This window comes from Lynx rufus, unplaced genomic scaffold (assembly GCF_022079265.1).
Source record: "Lynx rufus isolate CCGP_SWC_20201006 ecotype Redwood Valley unplaced genomic scaffold, mLynRuf1.p SCAF_6, whole genome shotgun sequence".
In the NCBI taxonomy this organism is placed as follows: domain Eukaryota; kingdom Metazoa; phylum Chordata; class Mammalia; order Carnivora; family Felidae; genus Lynx; species Lynx rufus.
In genome coordinates, this window is record NW_025814878.1 from 80852544 (window position 1) to 80865020 (window position 12477).

Below are 12477 nucleotides of genomic sequence, written 5' to 3' on the forward strand. Positions count from 1 at the left end.
ACACACACACACAAGGTGCCATTTGCTAGAAGACTTACATTATTCCAGTCTGTACAGATTCACTAGAGTGGCTGTTCTCTAAATGCTTGTTAGAAATTTCACTTTCAAAATTCCCCTTTGTTAACAATGAGCTTTGCTTCTATCAGAACCAACAATACCATTCTCTCTCGGGTGTATAAATCTTATGGTTCAAGGAAATGCAAGTTTTCTTTGTTAAGTTAATTTGTTATTATTTGTTAAGTTAATGAGGTGCCAAAGATGCTTGTATTCAGAAACATTTATACTCAATAGAGCCTCCAGAGTTGAACTACATCCAGTGAAAGGTAAGATATTTGTGTAAGGGCCCATGGTGCCATCTTTGTTTAATACTTTTAGGGCACGGGAATATAGGCTTAGTAGCTGATCTAGAATTTCACTAACATATTTGGTGGAGCTGATACTTCTCTGGTTATTATGCGTATTTTTTTGTGAATTTGAGAACTAATGGAACATCAACCGTATTGCCACACAATTCTACAAAGCAATAATGTGGAACTCAGAATGAACACTCTGGTTGAGCTCTGAGCTCAGTCATTCAGATAATCCCTCAACTTCAGAGGTAACTCCTATAGCATTCCATTGTTCTTTCAAGGGTAGCCTGAGGTGAAGCATATGAAATTGCTTTACAATCTATAAAGCACCACAGAAATGCAAGTTGTTTATTAGAGTGTAAAAATAGACATTAAAAAGTATTTCCAACAATAATACTGATAAGCCCTTCTGTCAATTCTAATGCCAGGTAAAAATTAAGAAACTGCCCCCATGGTTTACTTATTAAAAACTTAATCAGAGGGGCGCCTGGGTGGCTCAATCGGTTAAGTGTCCGACTTCAGCTCAGGTCACGATCTCGCGGTCCGTGAGTTCGAGCCCCGCGTCAGGCTCTGGGCTGATGGCTCAGAGCCTGGAGCCTGCTTCCGATTCTGTGTCTCCCTCTCTCTCTGCCCCTCCCCCGTTCATGCTCTGTCTCTCTCGGTCTCAAAAATAAATAAACGTGAAAAAAAAAAAAGAAAAAAAAAAAGAAAACTTAATCAGAGAACCTCACTCTATTTTCATTCCTCTATTAACAGCATTATATCTTATCTGAAACTAATAATTTACGTTGTTTCTTATAAAACATAAAAACCAGCTATTGTGCAAAAAGAGCATGTACTCGATGTTACAGACCGATGACTCTATTCCTTACTCTGCCACATTCCTGATAATATCCCTTCATCTCTATAGACCTTGTCCTTCTCTATAAAATGGAGACAATGCTACTTTCTTGCAAAAGTTTCATGGGGATTAAATGAGATATGTCAACTCTGCTAATTACAAAGGACTTTAGAAATGATTTTATTATGTAACTACACAACTGAAATTAGGAATATGAAATCATGGTGTTAGAGATCACATTTATAATTAATTAGCTCTCATAACTAAAATATATATATATAATCAGTAATATTTGCAAAATGTACTTTGAAATAGGCTTAGAAAAACGTTAAAGTCATTTTGTTTACAGTAATGATTAATCGGCCTGGTGCAAATGGATGCTCAAGTGTTCAGAATGTGTGAATATTTCTTTAAGCCCAATTGCTAAAGAATGAGGAAAAGAGCCATCATACACAGAAAAAGTAACATAAAACTTCCTGTTTAATTTCCATAAAGCCAAGGGAAGCCTAAGGTATTAAGAAAATGGTTGTTTTTATAGTACAGTCAGGTGATCTATATATTAAGTATACAGATTAATCTCTAACCAAAAATATTTGGACTGTGAAGTAATTAATATGATCAGAATGTACAATGTATCCTTAATGTAAAAATAAATATTTCATCATTTCTTCTTTGATCATATTTTTATGTGGGAGAATAAAATATACATGTATCAGCAAAATATTTGTGACTGAATTGTTCTGTATCATGAAACAAGTAGGCTATTATATCCCTTTTTACATTTTTCTTGATGACTCAAGATACCCTTGAAAATGTCTTCTTAAAACCAGCTTACTTTATACTTTAAAAATTATTTAGTACAGGCATCCTAACTTCCTAAGATTCTTTTTTCAGTTTATATTCTTCCTAGCCAAATCATCTAGAAAATAACTGTAAGTTTAAATATGCATTAGGGTCACCCTGGATGATGGGGTTTTGGAAAAGCACAGAAAATTTTGTATTACTTTAAGTAGGCTAAAGGATATTGAGAAATAAAAAGCTATTTGAGATAGTAACACATTGCTCATGAGCTTAATTTTTCCTAGTTGTGAAAGTATATACACTTAGATTTTTGAGACTACATGAAGCTTCAGGGTTCGGAAACACTTCCAAAACACCATGATGCTCAATGACATCCTTATTCTTTATCTCTGCACTGACCTGATGTTGCAGGACTCAGAAGTCAATAAATTAAAATTCCTGAGAGTTTTGAACAACAAGATAAAACCACACACACATACTCACACACACACACCTTTGTGCCTTAGAATAATGTTTATGGTCTTCAGGAAATGCAGATAGACTGTATTTATTATCTGTATTAAATGACAGTAACAATGTATCTAAAGAAAAGTCTAAGGTCATTGATTGAGGTTAAGGCAAAAAGATGCCTACACATAATAGTTCAGAGAGGAATAAATTTCATGTGTAAATATGGTTTGAAGCCTAACGACTGAGAAATATCTTTCGTAGAACCTAAGTATATAATAGTAAAGTACCCTGGATAGCAAAGCACAAAATTAACAATCTTAGGGAAACTATTTTCTTTCTTCCAACACAATGATTCTTCATAAATAATAATTTTGGAAGTGCTGCACACAAGAGGGAAATATTTTACTGCAACTTTCCAACTGACCAGGCTTCCACATTGACACTGAGTATTCCATTCACGTGGGAGAACAGGTTGTCACGTGCAAAGCCTCGGAATAACCAGCCAGGAAACCCTGTGGAAAAAATCGGGGTTTATATGTTTTCATTGTTTGGGGACTGGATGTTAACCACAGGTTTAAGAAATTGTAGTGCTGGGCAAGTTCACAGCAGAGACATTACAAGAAAGCACTCTAGATGTAAATATATTTGATAAAGGAAAATGTTAGTTTTTATCCAGACCTCACACACAGGCAACACTAATAAAACAATATTAGTTTGCAATAATAATTCTGGAATGTCAACTTCTATCTGCCCCTACATCCCAAAGACATGGAAATAAAAAAATATGGAGACACATTATCATGATTTTAGTGATATAAATAACAATAATAATAGCCAAATGATGATAAAGGTGAATTCTAAGGGTATACAGAACAAAATGGAAGCACTTATGGGGGACTGATATTGCTTACCATTTAAAAATATGTAATAAGCTATAAAATAGTAGAAAATAAATATACTCTTAGCAAACATTTTTGGTAATATAAACATGTTTTAAACACAGAGCGCTATCAAAGAGAGTTACTGTAAAAATTAGGGTTTTTCCCTTTCTTTTTTTTTTTATTTGCTTGTTTTTATGTTGGCTACTCAAACAATTTATAGATATATTAAAAGACTTTTCTTTTTAAGTTGTATATTCCTTTGTTGGCAGTGGGAAATCATTAGACATAGAAATTGGAGAACATTTTATGCCTCAACAGTATTCTAGAGAAAAATGTTAAGTATCCATATTCATAAACCTTCAAATTATAGCCACAGGAAAGCAGTGCAAGGTCACTGTCTAAATCTCTGCCACAGTGCAAAAGTGGTCAAGCTATATAAAGCTTTCAACCATACTCCAATTCCGTATGATGGAAGATAAATCAGGCAAGAAAAAGCACAGAAGGAAGGAGCAATATTCACAATGGATTTAGTCACATCTACACTTATTTTTATAAAGCAAACTAAATTAAAATTGGTCAAAGATTAACCTACTGACTCAAGAAAGGACTTCTCTTCCAGAGTTTCTAAATATTAAAGGGTTGGATAAACGAGTCTAAAATTTTGTTTCCAAAATAGCTTCATTTTAGATAACATTTTCATAACAGAAGTTGTTACTTTAAAAAGACTTAAAGGGCCCAACATAGTTTCTTGGCTGGGTCACAGATGCTCTCCTGAGAAGAACGGGGTGGCCTTCTATTCACGAATGCAAGGCAATCCCATGTCCCATGCGCCTGGCTGTTTCAATCCACAATTTCCACAATTACCCAGCTGTACTGAACTACTCCCAAGTGCACTTCAGAGGGAATATATTTAGGAATACAATGTTTCTCCAGTGTTTTTTGAAATCTTTTAGCTTAAAGCAATAGTATCTACAGAGGTCTTTGTGAGGGATATGCAGTAAATCAACTTAGATATTCTACAATCTAACTCTGAATTACTCCAGAACATCACGCAACCATGCACCTGGAATACACTACATTTCTATACAGTCCCTTTCCCCTCACTGCCTCCACAATTCCTTCCGTACATTGCCCCTGAACATACGACTATAGAGATCATGGTGATGATGTCACTCACAAGGATCATGCTCTGATGATGATTATCTTTTCTGTGAAACTACACAAAAGAAACTTCTCTCTGGTGTCACTATCAGGAAAAGTTAGTGTGCACTTAACTGATTTATTTTTATGTAATGGAAGCTGAAGTTTTGTAACTGATGTCACTCTTCTCGAAGCATGTATGTTAGAATGTTTATGGTTAAATCTGCAGCCGAATTTTCTACCCTTATTTTTCCTCACCAATCTTTTCTGCACATTTTTAACTTATTTCATGTGGCTCTATTTTTACATTTTGGTAGGTACCTTAAGTCACTTTTGGTATTAGGGTAGACTTTAAAGCAGGAATTGAAATAAAATTAAATGAATATGCACAAAACATATTTTAACATATTTATTATAACTGTTTTCATTAAATACAGAATTTTCCACCCATTAATCTCAAAATACCTTTGATTCAATGAGAAACAATGTAACTAAAATACAACTGATGTACAGGTGTTAGTTTATCCACAGCTTGAACAGCAGAATTCAGGAAATAGGACATTATCTCAGCAAATTACCGATTTGGAAATCTTGCAAAGAATGGAAAGCAAGTGAAAAAAAAAAAAAAGGCTTCTCATCTAGCAAATAAATCAATAAGTAAATAACATCACAAATCTGAGTTCCTAGACTTTATTCCTCCAAAAACCCACTAATTTTACAGTCACAATCCTAAGAGTTTCTCTGTTATTCAACTCCAGAGGACCACTGAAGATGCATATTGTCCACAAGGAAGAGCACACTGACAGTAGCAAGAATTCACAAGGAAAGGGGCAGGGTAATCAAAAAAAGGGACAAGGGAAAAAAAATCAAACAAACTGGTGAAGGGTATACATGCCCTCAATGCTGTGATACCTGAGTAGCACGATGAACATAGCTATACTAAGGGGCAACCTAGTAACAATATCCATTATGTTAACGGACCAAAAAAAATTACTTTATGGCATATAAACTTTAAAGAAAACAGGATGAAATATCCTTTTCAGTTTTCCTGGTTTATTTAAAACAAAAAATGATAGATTAATATACAATACTGATCAAAAAGATTTTAATTAAAATAATGTGAACAAATAACATCAATAACAACAAGCTGGTTGGCAAACGTTTCGCATATAGGAAAACTCAGCTATTGAGAATGAGTTTTCACCATTCCAAAATTAAATCATTACTCATAAAAGCAACAAAAACAGACATGTATTAACTATTTATCAAATACTGCTTTAGTTTTATGGTGTATTAAAGTAAGGTTTCAATACATAATAAATATTAATTCTTATTTTCTCCCTTTGAATGTTCTATTTCTTGACATTTTGTGAATGAAGTACAAAAAATGGGAAATACAGAGTTAATTGTTCTTTGTAAAAATTCCTACACACAGAGTGGTTTAAATATCTTCTAAATATTCTTAATCAAAATTAATGCTTTTTTAAGTAAGAGCAAAGCCAACAAAACTTGTCTAGGGGATGATAGTGTAACTGAATTAAACTGTGAATTTACAACTATTTGGTGAAAAAAATTGAAATTGAATACCACTATTTGCACTGATATTTAAAATTTTCAGTGACATTAAATCTGAAAATTTACATTATTCTTTGAACTCTTTTATGAAAAAGATCAAATTGTTACTTCAACACTGTTAATTAAGAATAATGATTTTTCACATGTATTTTCTGATACAAATTTTATAAATCTGTAACAAATCTTTCCTAAGTAAGACATAGTGATATCATTCACAAAGATAGTAAATATTGTTGGGGTGCCTGGATGACTCAGTTGGTTAAGTGTCCAGCTCTTGAGTTTAGCTCAGGTCATGATCTCACAGTTCATAAGTTTGAGCCTGCATAGGGCTCTGTGCTTGGGATTCTCTCTCTTCCTCTCTCTGCCTCTCCCTGCTTGCACTCTATCTCAAAAATTAACATTTTTTAAAAAGATAGTAAATATCTTTAAATATTTTCTCCTAATAAATATGAGTACATTTAAGATTGATCAAATAATTCCAATGATTTTACCAACTCAAGATCATTATACTGCATCTGATTTCCATACATATCAACCCAAATTTTAGAGTGTCTTACTGATCACAGCAAAAATGAACCAAAGAAATGGATGAAAACCATGAGAAATATCAAATTATTAGTGTGATTATAATATCTTCAATATTAAGAAAACAAATTATAGTTTATCCTAATCTTTACCACAATATAAAGGCATATTTATTTTATATATACTTTAACTCAAATTAAACACTCATCTCCATTTGAAAAAGGAAAGAGCCAGTCAATTGGCATCCCCTAAACTCAACCTCACTTTCTATATGGTAAGACTGTAAGTAGCGTTTAGTTTTAGGTATAAAATTCTTATTATTGATGTTTGATATATATTTTATTGATGTTTATAGATATTTCAATAGATTTAGAAAACTGTTGCAACTGTATTCTAATGACTAAAAATTCATTTTTCAAATGAGAAACTATATTACACCAGCCTGGCTATTTGCATTTTTTACTGTTGAGAAGGATAAATACAATGAAAAGACATCTTGCTAGACTTTATAATTTCATGTATTACTAAGAATTTTTATAGTTCCATTTGTTTTCCAAAGTGATACACTAATAGTTTTGATGACAAAAAATTATACACATGCACACACACACTCCACATCTTTGGGCCTATTATAATCTTTGTTCAGTGTAATTATCATGCATCATATTTTAGGTCAAACATCTAGATGTGCACTTAGTTCACAGGCATGAAAACTGTACCCATTTCAATCTAGCTTTATAAACCAGCCTAGGCAAATGTGGAGAGTAAAGATGGTATGTCCAAGACTCTGTACAGCAAACTCAAAAGGGACAGCTTCAAGCTAAAACTCCACAGATAGATATCCTTCTCTTCATTATAAACCATAGGTTTCTTACCAACACTCTAAAAGTCTCTCAGATTAAATAGATATTTTGGAGGCTCTTATTCTGTGCTCATTTTTTCCATTACCTTCTTGTCTTCAATGAATAGCTCTGATTACAATAAAATTTCATAGACTAAAAGAAGCCTTACATAGAGATCTCAATAACTAAATGCTTGATCTAGAGCAAGACTAGCCTCTGAAGTCAGGGAATCACAACATATTTGTCAAGGAAGCCTAATGTCATAAAAAAATCTAGTCTCGGTTAAGCTATTCTGAACAGAAACAACCCTAGCTAAGCCCTTCAGGTACAGATGAAATAATGTGCGTCCCTATAAAGTACAGTCCCCTATTCATCTGAATATGAAACCACTCTATGTTGTATCTGAATTGTCTGTCATTTCTAGTCTCTTTACTCATATCAGTGTATCTAATCATTTATATACCTTTTGGAAAGTCAGGATTGGGTGGATTTTTCAGTATAATGTGGAATAACATGAAAATTTCAAATGATAATGAAGTGTTCTTAAGCAAGAACATTTTGAAGTGAGTTTTGGGTTTATTTACTAACCACTGAAGCAAAATGGCTTACCTTCATGTAGGGCAAAACTTCTTCTACCACAGGATGTGGTAGAAAGCATTTTGTTTTTATGATCTTTAAGGCAAACTTTATAACCTGAGTTATGTGAACCCTTTTATATGATCCACAATTAGTTTAGGGGATCCGTATACTCTTTAAAATATAAATAAAATTTTCTGTGCAGTAAGTATATTTCTGTGAGAGTCCACTGCTTCCTTTATTTTTCTGATGGGCCCATGATCGCTCTCCAAATTACTAACAAATGGTTAAAATGTCTGGATGAAGGGGTGACTCAGACTGGGGACACTTCTATATTGCCTTGGTGCTTTACCTTTAGTTCCCAGAATTATCTTCTCTTGCAGGTCCTCAGCCTCAGCAGTATGCTTTCATTAAGAACCCTATTTAAGCTAGACACTTAGGAAATCAAGAAACCATACTCAAAGAAAATGAAGTTTATGATTACATGCAGAGAGCAAAGAAATTCATCTCAGAAAGCACTTTTATGAGCTTTCAGGACGTTAATGAATCATACATTTGAAAAGACTTTCATATCAATAGACAAAGGAAATACTATATACAGATGTGCTAATATCTCTTTCCTGATGAGTGTCTTAAACAACTTTGAAGACATTGACTAAAAAAGAAAATATAGAAAAAACCTTTGTGTAATCTAAATAAACTATTAGAAAACATAATCTCGGAATTAAAGTGAAACTTCAAAGTGGATAAAACAATCGTTCCAATTTGGACTTGCTTAGAAGTTAAGAATAAGCTTCAAGGGCTAAGCATTCTTTACAGATGGTAAAACAAACAAACAAACAAACATTGCAAGGCTAACAGTTTCTTGTTACCACATAAAAGTTCAAAAGCTATTAATAAGTCTAAAATATCTGACAGATATTATACTATTGAAAATATGTTTGTTAGAGTCCACAACTGTTACAATCAATATCCCCGCTTTACTGAAGTCAGCTTTGCAATTTGTTCAATATTTACAGTTTGTCAGAATAAGAAATTTATCCTCCTGGTCTTTAAAACCCACAGCTCACATAAAACCTTCCTTGAAACTAGGCAGGTTTACAGAAACTAGGCATTTAAATTTTTTGGTTGTGTTTCTGCAATGAATTGACCAACTCATTATATGACAATTACCTTCTTAAAGACAAAAGATGGCCTACTTGAAGCTGGCTATCCAAAATCTAAACCCATTTCACTAGCCTCCCATTTATTGGTGTGAAGCTGAATAGAGTAATAATCTTTTTGATTATTAATATTACTATAGATAATTAGTAATTCTTCACTGGTTTCTATATTTTTATAATTGAACATGCCACTTTCTAATCTTCATGGCCTTAGAAAATTGAGAAGAAGAAGTATTTATTTCATTTATTTTTGACTCTCCTCCCAGTCACCTTGTTACCTCCTAATTGGATCTGGCTTTCCCTGGAGGCCACCTCAGTGGGAAGATGGCATCTTGAAGGGGCCTGCTGTGCTCAGTCTGTCTCAGTGTCACCATCAAGGCCTCTCTGTCTCTGGGGCTGCTTTGATTTGCCCTCTGTTAAGACATGCTCTCAGAGGCCACAGGTCACAGAGTGACTGCAGGCACAGGAAGGAGTAGGGACCCCAGAAACCAACCCTCCCCCTGACATGCTCCCACCATGTCCCATCCCCTCATTGCTACATGGTTGCTGTTGTGATTGAAGTTTGTATATTAAAGGGTTTTTATAATATGTTTTTGATTGATCTAAAAATAAAAAGCATTTCATCTAGCGAAAAAATTGTCTAAAAGGTATAAAAATTGCCTGCTTTGGACATTTCTCTAGGTCTCAGTCTCATTATTGGGTCTCAGGCACATGTAATTAAACTTTATTTTTTGTTTTATTTTTTCTCCTGTTAATCTGTCTCATGTCACTTTAATTATTGGATAAGCTAGAAGAATTATGAATGGTAAAGAAATTTTTTTTCTCCACAACACTCCAGAATTACTCGGAATATATACCTGCTGTTCACAGAGATTAATTTTGTCTTTGTTTTCCAAATGACTTCCATCACTTCTCTAACATAATATTCCTAAGGGCCATTCACAGACAATGCTTCAAAATGAAAGTATCTCCTTCTCCTGAAGAGCTTTTTAACCATGGGTTAATAATGAAGAGTATCACAAAGTTTGAAGAGAACTGAGTGGGCAACCTTCTGTATGATAATCACTTCACTAATGAAGTTATTGCCCTCATACATATATTTGTAGAAACTATAAGCGCAAATAAACTGGTTCCCCAGAGCTAGATAGAGAAATCAATCACATTATTTTCCTCTCATCTCTCAGATGCAAATGTATGGGAGCATGAACCATCACTGCTTCAGTCTTCCTCTCAAATTAGTGGATGTCTGTCATTAAGAAGACACAGTAAGTATGACCATGAACATGAAATTCATGATCTTTATCAAGTAGCAACAACAGCCACTCTGCAAGTACATGCCTCAGTTTACGATAAAATCCTCTATCCTCTAGAAAGAACAGGTTTAATTTGTCACGAATGTTAACTAGAATTTGATAGGCAGCAATATGATTCATACTTCTGCAAGCAGAAGGTGCCTGGTTGCTTCTTTTCCATTTGCCTCTGATCTCTTGGATTTTAAGCTTGTCCTCAGCACAAAGTGGACCTCCTGAAAGTCATCTGCTGGGTAGAGCATGCAGGCGCTTTCCTTAGCTGCTCTCAGCAGTACTTGCTGTACCTGAGAGGGAGCAGAGGAGTAGCCAGGAGAGCTCGTGTCCCTGGCAGGCTTTCAGAGAGCCCCAGTGCCTCTGCATCCAGGACCTTATCCTGCTGCTGCATAACTCGAGATGCCTCTTTCCTCCCTCCACCACCACCCCCACCAGAGGACTACAGTCTAACAGCAAGTGCCCTCAGGACACTTCAAACCTGCCCAATGCCAATTTGGCAAAATAGTAACAATGAAGCCAACAGATTTACCAGTTTAATTTAAAAGGGTCATAATCTCCCTTCCGAAAAGCCTCAGCTGCTAAAACACTGAAAAGAAAAGGAAAAAAAAAAAAAAAAAAAAAAAGCTCTATTCCCTCCCTGTATTAAGAAAAATGTATACTTTTAAAAATTTAGTAACAATGTCTTTTTATACACAGAAATCATCATCAGACGATCCTGAGGACCTGAAAAACATTATGTTTTTCTCCCACTGATAACAGTAGTCTTTTTTCAAACTGGCAGAATGGAAACAAGGGCCAGGAGGGGTTAGTTAACTCTGTCGCCCCAAGGTCACACATCCAAATCTCTGACCCAAAAGACTGTATTTTCCTTTCCTTCTTTCTGTCTGGGCTTTCTTTCCCTTTATCTGGACAGTTCTCCTTTTAGTCCACAGCTTAATGTCACAGAAACACTGGCAATTCCATGCTGTGCTCTAAAATTCAGGACTGTCGACCAAGAGAAACCAGGCCTTGGAAGCCTTTGTCTAAACACTTCAAAATAACAATCTATACAGAAACTGGTATCTTTCTATTTTTAAGAAGATTAAGTTCTGAAGCTTTCTAATTTTAGTGAAATTAAGTAAACAGGAAAAACAACTGCCTTTAGGCAATCAGAAATGAAAATATATACTTTCTGAATGAACTGTATATTATATACATATAAAGTTGAAAGTTATATATATATCAAGTTGAAAGTTAAATACTAAATTTAGATAATTTAATGTACACTTCAGATAGTCATTTAAAACATGAAACATGAAAATAACTTCATATAATGCAACTCGATGATCACCATTGTATTCTAAAATGATGATACATTTGTGTAATTGCCGTGTTAAAAGTAAACTATTCCTTATTCTATATTTACAAAATCTACATGAAGCATTTTAATATCTTACTCTTGGGATAATTAAACAATATATTCCATTAATTTTACATTTATGTATAAGATTAATATAGCTTAGTTTACCTGTTCCTGAGTGCAACGTATGAAGTAGTAGAAACTGCAGAAACCCAGCAAACATAACAGCAGCATAGGAGTGGTTAAATAAATGCTACTGGCATCAAATCACTAAATTCTAGCTAGCAAAGGCAGCAAATCCACAACACAATAAAAAATCCACAAAAAATGCAAAAGACATTTTAAATAAAATTCCCTATGGTCCTTGCATTCTAAATCAAAACCAAAAAAAGCCTGCAGTGTCCAACATTATACAACGGTGACACTAAACAAGGCCATAAGTGCTGCTGTCATCAAAACAGATCTCTGCAGTGTACAGATTCTCATTGATTACCGCATTAATCTATAGTGTTCTCTGCTATACGAAAGAGGTTTCCACTGTAGCAAACACCAAAGCTCTGGTAGGTCCATAATTAACCATTTCCTGAAACAATGCACAGAAGATGTTACCTTCCTGTAGGCAGAGACACGAAATGAAACAAAATGCTGTGGTCCCTTAAAACTAGCACAGGAGAAAAGACTCGGGCATAT

The 12477-nt window shown here is 34.3% G+C and overlaps 1 protein-coding gene across 49 annotated transcripts in view; it reads right to left on the minus strand.

The window, feature by feature from the left end:
- The window catches only part of RIMS1 (regulating synaptic membrane exocytosis 1), a 488816-nt gene that overhangs the window by 182736 nt on the left and 293603 nt on the right, over positions 1–12477 (minus strand). For 8 of the 49 annotated variants that reach the window (XM_047101853.1, XM_047101875.1, XM_047101851.1 and 5 more), the window contains exon 1: positions 2867–2897. The exons of 36 other annotated variants lie outside the window; for them this stretch is intronic. In XM_047101853.1, the coding sequence (XP_046957809.1) occupies positions 2867–2897 (31 nt within the window). Of the gene's footprint in view, positions 1–2866; positions 2898–11955; positions 12011–12477 lie in introns of those variants that run through there. 5 more of the 49 variants (XM_047101874.1, XM_047101857.1, XM_047101873.1 and 2 more) reach the window with 1 other exon arrangement.